The 17,921-nt window shown below is 39.1% G+C and overlaps 1 protein-coding gene across 1 annotated transcript in view; it reads left to right on the forward strand.

The window, feature by feature from the left end:
• The window catches only part of otogl (otogelin-like), a 198,108-nt gene that overhangs the window by 70,903 nt on the left and 109,284 nt on the right, over window positions 1-17,921 (forward strand). The window contains exons 26-28 of the mRNA XM_048607915.1: window positions 4,330-4,464; window positions 7,314-7,460; window positions 10,903-11,022. Of these exons, the coding sequence (XP_048463872.1) occupies window positions 4,330-4,464; window positions 7,314-7,460; window positions 10,903-11,022 (402 nt within the window). The remainder of the gene's footprint in view (window positions 1-4,329; window positions 4,465-7,313; window positions 7,461-10,902; window positions 11,023-17,921) is intronic.

A 17,921-nucleotide genomic window follows, 5' to 3' on the forward strand; every position in this document is an offset into this window, starting at 1 on the left:
TTATGAAGAATGAGGAATTGAATAAAATTAGAATAGGATTCTAAAAACCAAATGAAGATCAATTGTAGGACTCAGGGTCTGACCTAATACAGAGCTGTTCCAAATATAAATGTATTTAGACAAGAGTCACAAATTTATTAAATTATCAAAACAGGTACAACAGAAGTGACACTTAAGGCCAATGGTATCCCTGAACTCTGATTGGTCCAGCCTGTGCTTGATTAAATTCTGATTGGCTAGGTGGGACATGTACAGCGCAAGGTCACCTCCTGCTGTCCATTCTTTCTGGATTGGAAGCATAATTAGTGCATTGTCTCAGATTTTGCTTCCTTATTGTGAATTCCTAATCAAATCAGGCACTTCTCTCATCAAGTATGTGTTATTGCTTAGTATCAGCAACTGTCTGCTTTGAACTTTAGCATGATGCAATGTTTTACTTTGGTTGTTGAGTTTTGAACGGACATTTTACTAATAAATATATTGAAAAGTCAATTGTAGCTTCAACTACATGGTACTAAAAAATTTACACAAACTATGTGTAGCATATGTGATTAACAATTCTCAGTATTTACAAGGAGAGGTAGGTAAAATATTCTTATCATTTACTTGGTACAGTCATGAGTGATAAAAGTCAAAAAGGATTGTGTAGTTGAAACCTATCTCTCACTAACAGAGGTTAAACTAAATACAAAAGGTACATTTAACCACTTTGATTTTCTATTATTACTAAACTGAATTCCTACCTTGGACAATTGATTTGGAGAATTTAAGGACACAGCAAAGGAGACTGAGAAACTGATAATGGGTAAATTGTATATAAATGTAAACTGGCAAAAACATTGGTAAAAGCTGCCGTTCGTTCATAAAACAAATCATTTGGTTTAGGTAAATGCAGATCCATTATGGGCATAATCATGAGAATTTGTATGGGCAATAGTTATATGACAGAGAAACTAAATGATTGCTTTGGGTCTATCTTCGCTTAGGAAGGTAAAAGAAATCTCACAGAATTACAGTTCAGGGGTCTGGGAGAATAAGGGATTGAGGGAAATTGGTATTGATAAGGTTTCATAAATTAAATGAACTGAAAGTTGATAAGTCCTTGGGACCTGATATTCTGCATTCAAGGGTGTCGAAAGAACTGGCTATAGAGACAGCATGCAGCGATGATCATCTTCCAAAAGTTCATTGATTGTGGAATGGTGTCTACAGATTGGAAGATAGCAAAAATCACCCCACTATTTAAGAAAGGAGCGAGAGGTAAAAACTGAGATCTGCAGACCTGTTGACCTGCATCAGGAGCAGAGAAAATACTAGAATCTATTATAAAGGATGTAATAAGTAGATGTTTGGATAAAAATGAACTGATTGGGCATAGTCAGCATGGAGTTGTGAATGGGAAACCATGTCTGATGAATCTGTTGGAGTTTTTGTAGATTTTGTAGATAGAATTGATAAAGGGGAGTTTGTGGACATAGTATACAGTGTGTCCCCAATTTACGAACGTCCGACTTACGAACACTGGTATTTACAAACACAGTCCCATACAGGGATATAGTTTTAAAGATCTAATGTATGAACGTTTCCTGTACTTACAAACAGTTACTTTATATTGTCCTGCATTGTGTTCTAACTGATGTACACAACGACTTGCAAACAGAATCAAGTACAGAACCCATTTGCAACCCGGGGATTGCCTGTATTTGAATTTTTAGTAAGCCTTTGATAAAATCACCCACAGGCAGTTGGTCAGAAAACTAAAACACAAGGTATAAGAGGAAACATACTGGCATGGATTAAGGATTAGCTAGCAGGCAGAAAACAGAGAATAATAATAAGTAAGAATGGATGGGTTATCTCACATTGGCAGGTTGTGACTAGTGGAGTATCACAAGGATCAGTACTTGGGCTCCAGCTGTTCACAATATATGCCAATAATTTGAATGTGGGGGCCAAGTGTATTACTTTCATGTCTGTAGATGACATGATTTGGTCAAACTTTGTGAAGGGGCAAGAAAATGACAGAAGAAATATAATGTGGAAAAACTTAAGGTTATTAACTTTGATAGGAGGAACAGATGTATAGAGTAGTTCTTATGTAGTAAGAAGTTAGAAAATCTTAATATACAAAGGGACTTGGGTGTGCTCGTCAATAAGCCATTGAAGGCTAACATACAGATGCAGTAAGCAATTGGAAAGGTTACTAGTACACACTCCTTTATTGCAAGAGAATTTGTGTACAAGAGTTACAAAGTCTTGTTTCAGTACATAAGAGTTGGGTTACATTACACCTGGAATATTGAGTGCAGTTTTGGTCCCCTCACATAGAAGGACTGCAATGAAAGTTCACCAGACATTCTCATCTTGGTGGAACTATCCTTTGAAAAGAGATTGGGCAAATTCTGCATGTATTTTCTAGAATTTTGAAGAATGGGAGAAAGTGATATTGAGACCTACAAAATACTTCAAGGGACAGACAAGGTGGATTTCCTTCTGAGGGAGGGTCACTGGACCCGAAGCATTAACTCTGATTTCTCTCCATAGATGCTGCCAGACCTGCTGAGCTTTTCCTGCAGTTTCTGTTTTTGCTTCTGATTTACAGCATTTGCAGTTTTTTCAGTTTTTGTTAAAGTAGACTTCCTATTGGGAGACTCAGAGTACATATTTTCAAAATAAAGCAGAAGCCACTTAGGGCTGAGGTGAGGATCAAATTTTTTAGACAGAGTGTTGTGAATCTTTGGAATTCTCTACCCCACAGCATTGTCAGAAGCTCTGTCATCAAGTACATCTAGAGTAAAGATTGATAGATTTCTACATCCCAATGATGTAAAGGGATATAGAGATAAGATGGGAAAAAGTGTTTGAAGTGGATGATCACCAATGATTATATTGAAAGGTGGAACAGACTTGGTGGTCTGAATGGCCTACTCCTGTTGTATCTCCTAACACTTCTACACACAGAGGGTAAAGTGGAACTCTTTTTCACAAATAGCAACTGATGTTGGGCCAATTGTTAATTTTAAATATGACCAAACCAAGTAGGAGCAGAATTAGACCATTTTACACGTCAATTCTGTTCTGGTATGCAATAGGATCATGGCTCAACTGGATGTGTTTCAAAATATATATTCCTATTTAACCCTGATAAACCTAAGATTTAGATTTTTGTAAACCATAGAAATTAAGGGATTTTGTATAGGCAAAGGCAGGTGTATGGAGTTAGGTGACAGATCACTCATAATCTCGTAGAATGGCAGAACAGGCTTGAGGGACTAAATAACCTATTCCTGTTCCTACATAAAGTGATTTCTAAAAAACTCAACAGTATTTCAAATGGCAGGTACTAATAATGACCTCAATGAAAGTTAGTTTGAGTTCTACCAAAATCACTTGACTCCAGACTAAAGTTGTAATACAAATATGGAGTTGAAAGGCAAAGAAGAGGTGAGAATAACTATCTTTGACATTAAGAAGACATTTGGCTGAAGACAGCACCAAGAAGACCTGCTTAGTCTCACCTCAAGGTGAATTAAGGTTATTAAGGTTAAAATAGTCACCTCATCCATAGCTCTTGTCACATCTGGTATGAAGGAAGATGTTTGTGGTTGTTAGAGGCCAATTATTGCAGCCCCAGGAAGCTCAGCACATGTTTTGCTGAAAGTAAAGTCTTTGGTCGCTTAGTCAATTACCCTTTCTCTGAGATAAAACCAGGAGCTGGGCTGTTCTCTGAAAAGTTCATGTTGCTCATCTCTGATAATGTCCCTCATAGTGAAATAGCCCAAACCAGCCAACAGCCATACTTGGACAATGGCTTGGGGTTCATCTGGCAAGTAGCATATAATTGTTGCATCTCACATGTCAGACAACATAGAACACTGCAGATATTACTAATATTGATGCATTTTCATCCGCAGACTGACACTGTAGTTACCATAGTAACTGAAAAAGAATATAGTGGAACCAATTGTTTCTCATGGGCAGACTTCCATATTATTCCCTCGGATTATTTACTAACTATGTTTCTTTTCAAAAGGATGTGTAACATTTCTAGCAAAGTATGTCCTAATTAAAAAGGTGTTTCATCTTCAGATCAATCACCCATCCATCCCTCCTAGTGAAAATGTTTGCTTCCAACGATGGTTGGTGTTTGCTGGAAAGATGCATTCCTATAATTTGATTCTGAAGAAACCCTGCATAGATAAATGATGGAGTAACATCACATAACGTACAATTCACTTGAGACCAGAGGAATTATGAATTCAGTTATAAATGCAATCAAAATATCTATTAATATCATGGAGAATACACAATTATCAAATTGTTTTGCAGAGCACTGCTAATTTGAATATTTCAATAACCACTCAGAATGTGGATTGCTATGATAGTGGAATCATTTGCATGAAGTCCCTCGTGATTTCTATTGGAGGCACCCGTCTTCACTTCAATGACAATTCTGGCAAGCCAGTGAGTAGTTATTTTATAAACATAAATTTTGTTGCTTATTTTCTTTCTTGAAAGTATGCAAAAAGTGTTCAAATGCTCCTTTTAAAATAATGTGCAGAAATTGAAACTCATGTGCATGGTTTCTTCATAGGAAACAGTTTATTCAGGCTTGTAAAATATGAACAACCACCACACCGGAAAGGCTACATGGTTATCTCTGAAGGCTTAACGGATAATTGCAGCACATAATTGCTGAACAATATTGATATTGTGCTCTGGTTCAATTCTTTGTGTTGTATAGGCATCTGTCTGAAAGCATTAAAATTAGATCACTGCAGTTTGTAACCCTTATCACTCCAGGACCAGGATAGAACTTGGCAGCATATCCACCACTGATTGCCATTCAGCAGCACTGACTGAAACTGCATTTGTCTCAATGTTCAGTGAGGATCAAGTCAGGAATACCTGTGATAATATGCCCTCACTGTTCAGGAACAGCAGCCTGTGTACACATGAACAGAATGTCTTTTTACACTTCAACAGGAATATAAATACATAGAATCCCTACAGTGTGGGAACAGGCCCTTTGGCCCAACAAGTCCACACCGACCCTCAGAGCATCCCACCCCGACCCATCCCCCTAATCTATACACCCCTGAACACTATGGGCAATTTAGCATGGCCAATCCACCTAGCCTGCACATCTTTGGACTGTGGGAGGAAACCGGAGCACCCGGAAGAAACCCACAGACGCGGGGAGAATGTGCAAACTCCACACAGACAGTGGCCCGAGCGTGGCATTGAACCCAGATCCCTGGCACTGTGAGGCTGCAGTGCTAACCACTGAGCCACTGTGCCTACCCTGGGTATGGCTCTGTAACTGGACAGAATTCCTACAGAGGTTTTCCTATTGAACTTGTCCAAAATGTATTTGAAAATTACAGTTACTGACATTTATGACTGGGTTACCAATTTGATTCTAATTAAGTCACTGTGCAATTGTAATTGTCAGTTTGTTGATGTTTTAATAACTCGGTTGTTCACTTAGAATTCTAACTTTTATGAGCTTCTGAATAAAATCCGTGTCCACCACTGGTCTAACTGTCATTACATAGTTATTATCTGCAGGAAAATCATGAGTTTTCTTATAATTCCAGATGGATTTCAAGTATTTCATTTTAAAGCATTAATTAGATTTCAATTTACAGTGAATGGAATCAAGTCTCTACAATATACTCAGTGATGTCTATATTTAACTTCCACACTACTCCAATATTTGGTTTAACATAAAATGTTCTATAGTAAAAGCAGTCCTGCTATAGTTCAAAATTTATGCACATCTTCTCACTCATTATGCTTTGCTGTATTAACATGTGACGCTATTCACTATCCAAATATATCAACATTAATGATTTTCTGTTCTACATCTTTTCCAACATTTTGCCTATTGTAAAAAAGAATAAAACATAAAAGTAGTCACTGTAAATGCTTTTTGTGCACACCTTGGATTGCAAAATAACTCCTGGCCTCTATGACTACTGCCAACAGTGAGCTCCATTATGGAGCCTGGGGAGAATTCTACTGTTTGAGCATGGGATGATAAATACTTAACCCTAGCGAACTGCGCATTCTTGTGAAGAGTTAAGTTTATGAATAGATACAGAAACAACTTCTTTAAAATTTTAGTGTGTCTTCAATTTATATAAAGTAACATATGTGTATGTTTACCTACAAAATGAGTGCTTGTGTTATTGAAGTAAGTTATTTTTTCTATTTTATGCAGTTAATTTATTTTGTTTCACTCTTGAACTTTTGATTCTGAAGGAAGTCTCAAATTTCTGGAAGATCTTATTTGCTATTGACAGTCAGAGACATTGAAGCCTTATCTACTTAAATTCAAGAGGGCCCTTTATGCTGAATGCACTTGTCATGTAAAAGAAATTGGCCACATATCATGCCTGCTGCCCCTCTCAGGTCTCAGTTCCAATCAGTTCATTTTTCCCCCCATTTTATTGTCTAAAGAATACTGCTGCTTTCCTGCTCAAAATGCTAGTTCTGTCAGATGAAAATTTCATCATTCCAAATTCCATAAGTTCTATCTCAATCTAAAAGTCAATCCTCCACCTAACCTCCCTATCCCATCCACCATCACCCAACCTCCCTCCTCCTTTACTGTCCTGCATTGCTCACAGCCTTCAAGCTATTTCTGTCTGTTACTCCACACACTCTACCTGCTTTTGCCATATCACCTAAAAATATTACCTGTCTTTCAATTCCTTATGCCTAGCTCGGCTGCACAGCTTCACTTTGCTGGCACTTTAGATCTTGTACCATATCCGACTTTAGAAGACAGTTTTTCAACTTACTTCTTATGAGCAATGCCACGAGAGAGCAGAGAAAGTACTTGTGATAATATGCCCTCACTGCTCAGGAACAACAGCCTCTGTATATGTGAACAGAATGTCTTTTTACACTTCAACAGGAATATAAATACCTTGGCCGGGAGCAAGTTGAATTTAAGATGAAAATCTGGTATAAAACACATTTAATTTCTATACTAGATGAAGAATGCACTTAAACATCCAAATATATATTTTCCATTTTATTTGTGAACACTATCTGAAATAACTATGACAAGTTATTTCGGTAATTAATATGTAATCAAATATTGTAATTTTATGCCATTTTAGTTGCAATCTTTTTTAGGAGCAATTGGGTTTTTCACAGATATGTTAACAGCAAACTTGATAGTGCTAAATGAACAGTTGATTCATCCATTAAATGCTATAGTTACATGGTATAAGAATTTTGACACAGTTGAATACTGACAGAAGACTAAAGTTACTACTTGTGATTGCTGTTTCTACTAGAGCTTATCTGCGGTAAGGAAAGCAGTACATGATTTTCAGCTCTGGAAAGCAGGTTACTACTCAGTGGTACATTACCCACTGCAGGAGATTACAGTGTTTTGGGATAGGAAGACAACTGTACATATTCAAGTTGGACCTCAGTGGCAAGTAAGTAGATTAATTACTTTCAACTTTGCCCATGGGAGTGCATTGCATTTACAGGTAACAGAATATCAAATTTGAAATGTCAAAATAAACATTAAATATTGCAGAAATCCAAAATAAAGACAAAAAGTGCTGGAAATACTCAGCATTTCTGAAGGAGCACTGTAATAGACTCGACATGTTCCCTCTGTTTCTCTCTCCACAGATGCTGCCAGACACACTGAGAACTCCCAGCACATTCTGGTTTTTATTTTGAAAATATCAATTCTTGGGCAGTTCAGATTTTCACAATAGGATACAGATCTTTGATATGTCCTATTGAAGCATATGCCTAGCTCTGAGAACAATTACAGGGAATAAACGCTTCTTAGCAAAGCTGAACCATGCAAACCATCATGTTGCCACAATACAAGAAATAAAATCTGAGAGAAATGTCTCCATACATGCATTGTGGTGTGTTTCTCACATTACAATAATGACTACACTTCAAACGTGCTTTATTGGCCATAAAGGGATTTGGAATATCATGAAGTTATGAAAATCACAATATAAATGCAAGTTATTTGTTTTAAAGATACAGTGGTTTTATGCATCATTATTATTGATGTAGCCACTAACTTTCTTCTGTGCTTCTAAAATTGAATTTGCTATAACTGGGATGGGAAGAATGCAGTGATATTCAAACTCCAGAACTCCACCATTAGTGTAAACATGTTGATTCAATTCCCAAGATGGCTAATTGCTTCTTTTTTGTACTACTATCCCAAAAAATAAACACCCACCCAGTCTCTGTAATGAACTCTGAAATAACTCCATAGACACCGGAATCCCGTCACCAAATTATCCTTTATTTACATGTGGAAAGTCCTTGACTCTGGCACAGCCTCATCAAAGTCAGCCACCAGAGTGTTGGAATCTCTGATGTTCCTCTTTTTATCTGTCACTCAGGGCTACCTGACTGGACCAATTTAACAGCCCCAGTCAGGGAACCCATATTCTATGAGGTCCAGCTGGTTGGCCTTGTTACAATCACTACGAACTCAAAATAATCAATCTATTATCAACAAAACTTATTCTTAAAACAGTGACAAATTCTGGTTAACACTTGATATGCGACATGGAATTAAAACCATATCCCCTTAATCGCACATACAGACATTCACACAACACAAAAATGTGAGTCCCTGTGGAGATGACGAGTCTTTTTTGGGTGTAAAAGGAAAGAAATAATCTCTATTGTCTATGCATCTAGAAACAAAGAATAGAATATGATCACTTCTCACATCCACTTTTTATTGTTGCTGGAGTTGAAATGGTAACAGTTGTAGATTGATGATAGAAATTCAGTTCTGATTCTAATCGCCTTGGTTTCAAGACTCGAAAAAATAGTCACAGGTTTTAGGTTTTACTAGGTAGAAAGGTTGGTGTGTGGAAACTTTATGAGAATCCCAGGAACTTAACTGGAAACAGAATTTCAGGAGAGAGTCTGTCATCCTCAGGAGTGTCTTCCTTATTCTTATTTGTAAGTCTGTAGAATCAAACTCTTTAAGACCAGAGAGAGTTGCTAGGCAGTTATTAGCATAGGGCCCTCAAAAGTAGGGGCTGTTTTTTTCAGTAAATCGATAAACCCCATCTCTTAGCTCTTGCTTAGCCATTTCTCCAAATCACTTAATTTCTAGCAAGATGAAGGTAGCTTACAACACTACATTAAACTCTTGATTTCAGTTTCCAAGAAATCATATGATGAAACTTTTCTTGTTCCGGAGAATGTTAAAATTGTCTAAAATCTTTCGGTATTCCCGGATAGTCCTTTAACATAAATATGTATTCCCAACAATTTACGTTGTGAAGCAGGTCATCATGTTGCTGGGATGTAGTCTACCATTATTTGAGAAACTAAAGCAGAAAATAAATAGCTTAAAATGCAGTAAATGTGCGTTACTAATGTTATTTGTAGGCTCTGGCATACAATTCATAGCGCAGAATTTGCTCACTGTTAATCTTTGTATCACTATTAACACAAAACTAAGCAGCTAAATGCATGACAGATTTACTTATAAAAAGCTGTGCAATCTAATCATCTTTCTGCTTATTTAAAATATTGTATGTGAAGTTTTGTATGTCAATAAATGTAACACAGACAGATGATTATTACCTGACCCACAAACAAATTGGAATATGTTAAATAAGGTTAGAGAATTAAACGCTTGGTGTAGGAGAAGTGGGTTTCAATTTGTGTGCCTCAAGCCTGCTCCTGAAGGAGATGGGAACTATACCTTTGGGTCAGTCTTCACCCAAACCATTCTAGGACCAGTATACTGGCACGTCATATGGGGTGGTTGAGGGCTTTTAACTAAATAATGGGAGTGAGGGATCAAGATTGAAAGGATATGATAAATAATATGTCGGAGGTTGAGGTTTTCCCACAATCTAGCATCTGTGGTATGTTTTACAGAAATTTTGTGGGCTATCCATAATATGTCCTGATGATTTTCAGTCAGCACCAATATCTGGTGAAAATCTTTCCTTTCTCAGGTCTACGAGGTCACGTTTTCATCAGAATCCCATTTTTTTAAGATGGTAAATTTCCTAAACTCCCTCTGTGTCAACTTCAGTTTGAGCTGACTGAACTGCTTAACTCTGATTGACTGGCTAAACATTGAAACAGAGAAACTTGTTGAACCTATTTCCATTAGGTCATTCAAAACCCCAATGAATATTTCAAATAACCAAAGCTCAATTTGATGGAACTTGTTCAGTTATTGCTTGGGTCATTAAACATTATTTCTGAAAACATTTTCTGTAATAACACTGTCTCATTGGCATCATTTGTTCATTTTGTGACGATTGGAAAAGCAACTAATTTTGTTCCATTTGTCTAAAATTGGTTACATTTAATAAATATTCCTCTACCAGATAATTTGTACAAACTGACAAAGCAATTTTGATTAAGAAATCGAGCTCATTTCCTTTCTATTTTTCTTTGGTTATTACCCCGCTCCAATTACAATTTTCCTGCTTTGTCTTCTCTTGGATGGAGGCCTCAATTTTATTTTATGCACAAATTTAATGCACAATAAAGATACAGTCACTTCCCAAGAAGCCTAATTGTGGAAATGGTTAAGATGCCAATTAAAGTAACATAGATAAAAGTTCATTCTCTCTCATTTTTGTGGTGCATCAAATCTAATTTCCATAGGGTCAGGGTATGGGTAAGTGGAAACATCAGAATAACTGGTTATTGCACTAAAGTAAGATAAATGTATATCAGAAACAGTCCATAAATGTGAAGAACTGATGAAGCTGTAGTTCAAGAAAGAACAAAAATAGCCTTACCTTTTTCAAAAATTTGTTGTGTGCTTATTTGCAAAAGCATTTTGATGACTAATGATGTTTTACTTGGATATCTTGTATTCTAACCATTGCACTATCTCAACATTGGCAGGGTAAAATGACAGGTTTGTGTGGAAATTTTGACAAACATACTGCAAATGACATGACCACATCAAACAACATGGAAGTGAGCAATGCTCAAGCTTTTGGAGATAGCTGGGCTCTTGGTCAGGTAAGAATAACAAGGTCACAAAATGGTGTAGAACAAGGAAGGAAATTTAGCCTTTTAAGTCCATTGTGGCAAGGTCTATTCCATTTGGTTTAACCTGAGTGACGTGAATAACTGTAGGCAAAAACTTCAAACAGAAAATGTGAAACTTCTCTTGAATTGAGAAAAGGTAACTTCTCTATAATGCATTGAAACAGTATAATCAGTTGTTTAATCCTGCCCATTTTAGTTCAGCAAAGGCATGCCTCAGCAATTCAAAACATAGTGGTGTATAGATTGTTTGAAATTCTAAGTTGGCTTAAGATCCTCTTCCACAGCTACACTGGCCCCATCCCCCACCTCTTCCTCCATTATATCGATGACTGTATCGGAGCCGTCTCATGCTCCCACAAGGAGTTTGAACAGTTCATCCACTTTACTAACACCTTCCGCCCCAACCTTAAGTTCACCTGGACCATCTCTTATACCTCTCTCTCCTTCTTGGACCTCTCTGTCTCCATCTCTGGTAACCACCTGGAAACTGATATCTATTTCAAGCCCACCGAACCCCACAGCTACCTCGACTACACCTCCTCTCACCCACCTTCCTGCAAGAATACCATCCCCTATTCCCAATTCCTTTGCCTCCGCCGCACCTGCTCCTAAGATGAGGCATTCCATTCCCGAACATCCCAGATGTACTTGTTTTTCAAGGACAGCAATTTCCTCTCCACAGTGGTCGAAAACGCCCTCGACCACATCTCTCGCGTTTCCTGCACCTCAACCCTCACACCCCTCCCTGCAATAACAACAAAAACAGAATTCCCCTTGTCCTTACGTATCACCCCACCAACCTCCGGATTCAATGCATCATTCTCCGCCACTTCTGCCACCTGCAATCTGACCCCACTACCAAGGATATATTTCTCTCCCCATCCTTATCTGCCTTCCGGAGGGACCACTCTCTCCGTGAGTCCCTTATCCACTCCACACTCCCCACCAGCCCCACCACCCCTTGCACTTTTCCCTTCAACCGCAGTAAGTGCTACACCTGCCCCTACACCTCCCCCCACACCTCCCCCCCTCACTCCCATTCCAGGCCCCAAGAAAACCTTCCACATTAAACAGATGTTCACCTGCACATCTGCTAATGTAGTCTATTGTATCCGCCGTTCCTGATGTGCCCTCCTCTACATCGGGGAGACCAAGCGGAGGCTTGGAGACTGCTTCGTAGAGCACCTATGCTTGGTTTGTGATAAATGACAACACCTCCCAGTTGCGAAGCACTTCAACTCCCCCTCCCACTCCTTGGATGACATGTCCATCCTGGGCCTCCTCCAGTGCCACAACGATGCCACCTGATGGCTGGAGGAACAGCACCTCATATTCCGCTTGGGAACCCTGCAGCCCAACGGTCTCAAAGTGGACTTCACAAGCTACAAAATCTCCCCACCCCCGACCGCATCCCAAGTCCAGCCCATCTTGTCTCTGCCTCCTTGACCTGTCCGTCTTCCCTCCCAGCTACCCGCCCCTCCCTCCTCACTGACCAACCCTCATCCCAACTCCCTACCTACACTCACCTGTACTGGCTTCATCCCCGCCTCCTTGACCTGTCCGTCTTCTCTCCACCTTGCTGCTCCTCTACCCACCCTCTATCATTGCCTCCCCCTCTCTCTATTTATTTCAGAGCCCCCTTCCCCTCCCCCATTTTTGAAGAAGGGTCTAGGCCCGAAACGTCAGCTTTCCTGCTCTTCTGATGCTGCTTGGCCTGCTGTGTTCATCCAGCTCTACACCTTGTTATCAAAGATCTTAATTAGTTTGCTTTGAATTTTTAATGTGAACCTCATGTTACTGTTTCATTATCTGTTCTTTGGATTTTCGTAGAGTCAGGAAGACTTCAAGGTTGCTTTTATACAACAATTATTAATAGACTGTGCATGATGGTAAGGCTATAGAGCAACATGCTGTGTGCTGTACAGGTTCTAACATCCTAGCAGAGTACCAGAATATCACTACTAAGGTCCCAGTCACATTACAAGTTACCTCAGAGTCTCATCAATATATACATTAAACCCTATCTCTACATCTCCCCTCAACTACTTTCTTAGTTTTTGACATTTTTAATGAAAAGCATTTTGTCAACATTATTGACTGAAACATTTAACTGAAGTGTCCCTTTCAATTGAAAGTATTTCCAGGCTCACTTTCTCAATCCAAAGTCTATTATTCCCTGTGGAGATCTCGCAATTCTCCCAGGTCTGGTCAGTCAGAGTAGGACTGGGAGGGTGCTGACCTGAAGGCCAGCCTAGAAACATACTGTCAGCAGCTGAAATGAAACAAAAAATAGTTAGTAGCACTATCCCCGAAGCTGTTAGTGTTGAAAGGACCAGTGGCTGGCAGGCTGTCACATTAGGATGAAGGCAGGTGGCTACTCACCAATAGGTACCATTTCCACTTGACTGGTGGCTCATTCCTTTTTGCTCTTCCATGAACACGTCTGTTGAAAAGAAGTTCTGACATAGAGAGACTGCTGGATAGTGAAGTTGCATAATTGAAGAAGAGTTGAGGGGTATCACCATTCAACTGTAGGAGCAGCACAATGACAACTTGAGATTCTTATGCTGTGTTCACAAGTTTAGGATGAAGAGAAGAATTAAACATCAGGAAGACTTTAAAGTGCACAAACAAACGTATGAACAATGGGCTAGAATATGTCATGCAGCAACTCAAACCTGCTCTGCCATTTAATCAGATGGGAGTTTTGAAGAAAAATTTTATCATGCACGAAAAGTTAACTCTGTTTTTCTCTCTCTACACTTGCTATCAGACCTACTGAGTTTCTCCTGCACTTTCTGCTGTCATTACAATCAGATTAACCCTGATCTACCCTTGATAACTTTTCACCTTTTTGCTCACCAGTAATCTACCTACCTCGACCTTAAAAATGTTGAAAGACTCTGCTTCCACTGCCTTATCAGGAAGAGAATCTCAAAGTCTCAATCCCTCTGTGACAGAAAATAAGTCACCACATCACTGTGTTAAAAGGTGACCCCTTATTTTTCAACAGTGACCCTAAGCTCTAGATTCTCCCATAAGAGGAAGCATCGTCTTTACATCTACCCTGCCGAGACTACTCAGGATCTTAAATGTTTCTATCAAGTCACGCTATATTCTTCTAAGTTCCATGGATGCAAGCCTAGCCTGTCCAACTTTTCCTCATAAGAAAACTTGCCCATTCCAGGTAGACCTTCTTTGAATTGTTTCTCATACATTTACATCCTTTCTTAAATAAGGTGACCAATTCTATTCACAGTCCTCCAGATGTGCTCTCACCAGTTCCCTGTATAACATCCCCACAGTTTTTTCTTAAAATAAATTCTCTTCACAGCAAATTATAATGTTCTGTTAGCTTTCTTAATTATTTATTGCTCTTGCATTTTGTGATTCATGTACTAGACTTGTTCAAACTCTCATCATTTTAGATAATATGCTATTTTTGTATTCTTCCTGCCAAAATGGACAATTTCACATTTTCCCACATTGTAGCCCATTTGCCAGATATTTGTCCAATGACTTGACCTGTCTATATATTTTTGTTACCTCCTTAAGTCCTGTTTGCTGGCCATCTAACCATGCCAATATGCTACACCCGGAACATAGGAACAGGAATAGGTTATTCAGCCCCTTGAGCCCCTTCTACCATTCAATGAGATCATAGCTAATTTGTGACCTAACACCATATACCTGCCTTTAGCCCATATCTCTTAATGCCTTTGTTTAACAAAAAAATTATCTGTCTTAGATTTGAAATTGATAACTGATCCAGCATTAACTGCCATTTGTGGATCAGCATTGCAAACATCTGCCACCCTTGTGTGTAGAAGTGCTTCCTAACATGTCTCCTGAATAATCTGGCTCTAATTCTTAGGCTATGCCATCTAGTTCCGGAATCCCCAACCAGTGGAATAATTTATCTTTATCTACCCTGGCTTTTCTTGTTAATATCTTGGAGACTTTGATCAGATCACCCTTAACCTTCTAAACTCTAAAGAAAACATGCATAATTTGTAAATCTATCCTCACAATTTAACTCCTGAAATCCAGGTATCATTCTTGTAAACCTACATTGTACTCTCTCCAAGTCAAATACACCTTTCTGAAGATGTGATGCCCAATCTGCTTGCTCACAGTGCTCCATTTAGGGTCTAACCAGGATTTTGAATAACTGCAGCATAATTTCTGCATCCTTGTACTCCAGTCCTCTGGATATAAAGGCCAGCATTCCATTAGCTTTCTTATTATTTTCTTCCCCTGTTTGTGACATTTTAAAGATCTATGCACCTGAACCCCAAAGCCTCTTTAGACATCTACTGTATTTAACATCTCGAAAGTATCTCTTCTTATTTCAAAATGGTTAACATCATACTTGTTTACTTTGAACTCTATCCCCCACAGTTTTGCCCATTCACTCAGTCTGTCAATATCCTTTTTTCTACAATACCACCTAGCTTTGTGTCATCAGCGAATTTGGATATATGAGTTTGTATGCCATTATGCAAGTTGTTAATAAATTATGTTAATAATTAACGCCCTAATAAAGATCCTTGTGGGACACCACTGGTCACATCCTGACAAATTGAGCCTACATTCTGCTGCCTGCCGCTCAACCAATTTCAAGGACAAAGAAGAACAAAGAACAAACAATACAGGACCAGGCCCTTTGGCCCTTCAAGCCTGCACTGACACCTTTTGCCCTTCCATACTAAAATTGTCTTCACTTACAGGATACGTATCCCTCTATACCCTTCCTGTTCATGTATTTGTCCAGGTGCTTCTTAAATGCAGCTAGTGAGTTTGCTTCCACCACCTCCTCTGGCAACACGTTCCAGGCACTCACTACCCTTTGTGTGAAAAACGAGCCTTGCACATCTCTTTTAAACATCCCCCTTGCAACTTGAACCTGTGTCTCCTAGTAATTGACCCCTTCACTTTGGGAAAAAGCTTCGTACTTTCCACTCTATCCTTGCCATGTACAACATTATAAACTTCTATCAGATTGCCCCTCAACCTCCTGCGTTCCAGTGAAAACAAACCCAATCTATCCAAGCTTTCTTCATAGCTAAAATTCCCCATAACATGCAACATTCTGGTAAATCTTGTTTTTACCCTCTCCAAAGCATCCACATCCTTCTGGTAGTGTGGTGACTAGAACTGTACGCAATATTTCAAGTGTGGCCTAACTAAAGTTCCATAAAGCTGCAACATAACTTGTCTATCCTTATACGCAATGCCTCTTCCAATGAAGGCAAGCATTTCATAAGCCTTTTTTACTGCCTTATCTACCTGTACTGCCACCTTCAGTGATCTGTGGACCTACACACACAGATCCCTCTGCATATCAATACTCCTAAGGGTTCTGCCATTCACTGTATAATCTCCACCTGTACTTGACCTTACATTTGTTTGGATTAAACTCCATCTGCCATTTTTCTGCCCTTGCCTCCAACTGATCTATATCCTGCTGTATCCTCTGACAGTCATCCTCACTATCCGCAACTCCACCAATCTTTGTATCATCTGCAAACTTACTAATTAGACCAGCTATGTTTTCCTCCAAATCATTTATGTAGATCATGAACGGTAGAGGTCCCAGCACTGATCCCTGTGGAATACTACTAATCACAACTCTCCATTCCGAAAAGCATCTTTCCACTGTTACTTTCTGTCTCCTATGACTAAGTCAGTTCTGTCTCCATCTTGCCAGCTCACTCCTGATACCATGTGACTTCATCTTTTGTATCAGTCTACCATGAATGACCTTGTCAAAGGCTTTATTGAAGTCCATGTAGACAACATCAATCGCTTTACCCTCATCAATCATCTTCATTACCTCCTCAAAAAACCCGATCAAGTTAGTGAGGCATGAACTCCCCCATTCAAAACCATGCTATCGTTAATAAGTCCATTTGCTTCTAAATCCATATAGATCTTGTTCCTGAGAATCTTTTCCAATAATTTCCCTACCATTGACGTGAGGTTCACAGGCCTGTAATTTCCTTGATTATCCCTGTTACCTTTCTTAAACAATGGGACAACATTGGCTATTCTCCAGTCCTCTGGGACCTCGCCTGTGGCCACATAGGATACAAAGATGTCTGTCAATGCTTCAATAATTTGTTCTCTTGCCTCCCTCAATATTCTGGTATAGATCTCATCAGGACCCGGGGATTTATCTACCTTAATACCTTTTAAGACGCATAACACTTCTTCCTTTTTAATAGCAACTTGGCTTAGAAACTCGACACTCCCTTCCCTGAGATCATCCTCCACCAATTCCTTCTCTTTGGTGAATACCAACACAAAGTATTCGTTTAGGACCTCACCTACCTCTTCTGGGTCCACACAGAGATTCCCTCCTTTGTCCTAGAGGGGGCCAACCCTTTCCCTGGCTACCTTCTTGCTTTTTATATATGTATAAAAAGAATTGGGATTCTCCTTAATCCTTTTGCTAATGACTTTTCATGACCCCCTTTTAGCCCTTCTAATTTCTTGTTTAAGTTCTCTCCTACTGTCCTTATATACTTCTAGGGCTTCATCAGTTCCCATCCTCCTAGACCTTACGTATCCTTCCTTCTTCTTTTTGATCAAGGTCATAAGATCCCTGGTCATAACATTTCCCAGCCATATCAGTAATTTGCCCTCAATTCTGTGGGCTCCTACATTAGTTAACAATCTCTTAATTGGGACTTTATCAAATACCTTGTTGGAAGTCCATATAAACAACATCCAAAGACATTCCCCAGTCCACTACCTTAGTCAGTTATTCAAAAAATTCAATGAGGTTTGTCAGTCATGACCCACCTGTCATGAATCCATAGATAGTAGGAACTGCCGATGCTGGAGAATCTGAAATAACAAGGTGT

The sequence above is a fragment of the Rhincodon typus genome, chromosome 18 (genome assembly GCF_021869965.1).
Source record: "Rhincodon typus isolate 14 chromosome 18, sRhiTyp1.1, whole genome shotgun sequence".
In the NCBI taxonomy this organism is placed as follows: Eukaryota; Metazoa; Chordata; class Chondrichthyes; order Orectolobiformes; family Rhincodontidae; genus Rhincodon; species Rhincodon typus.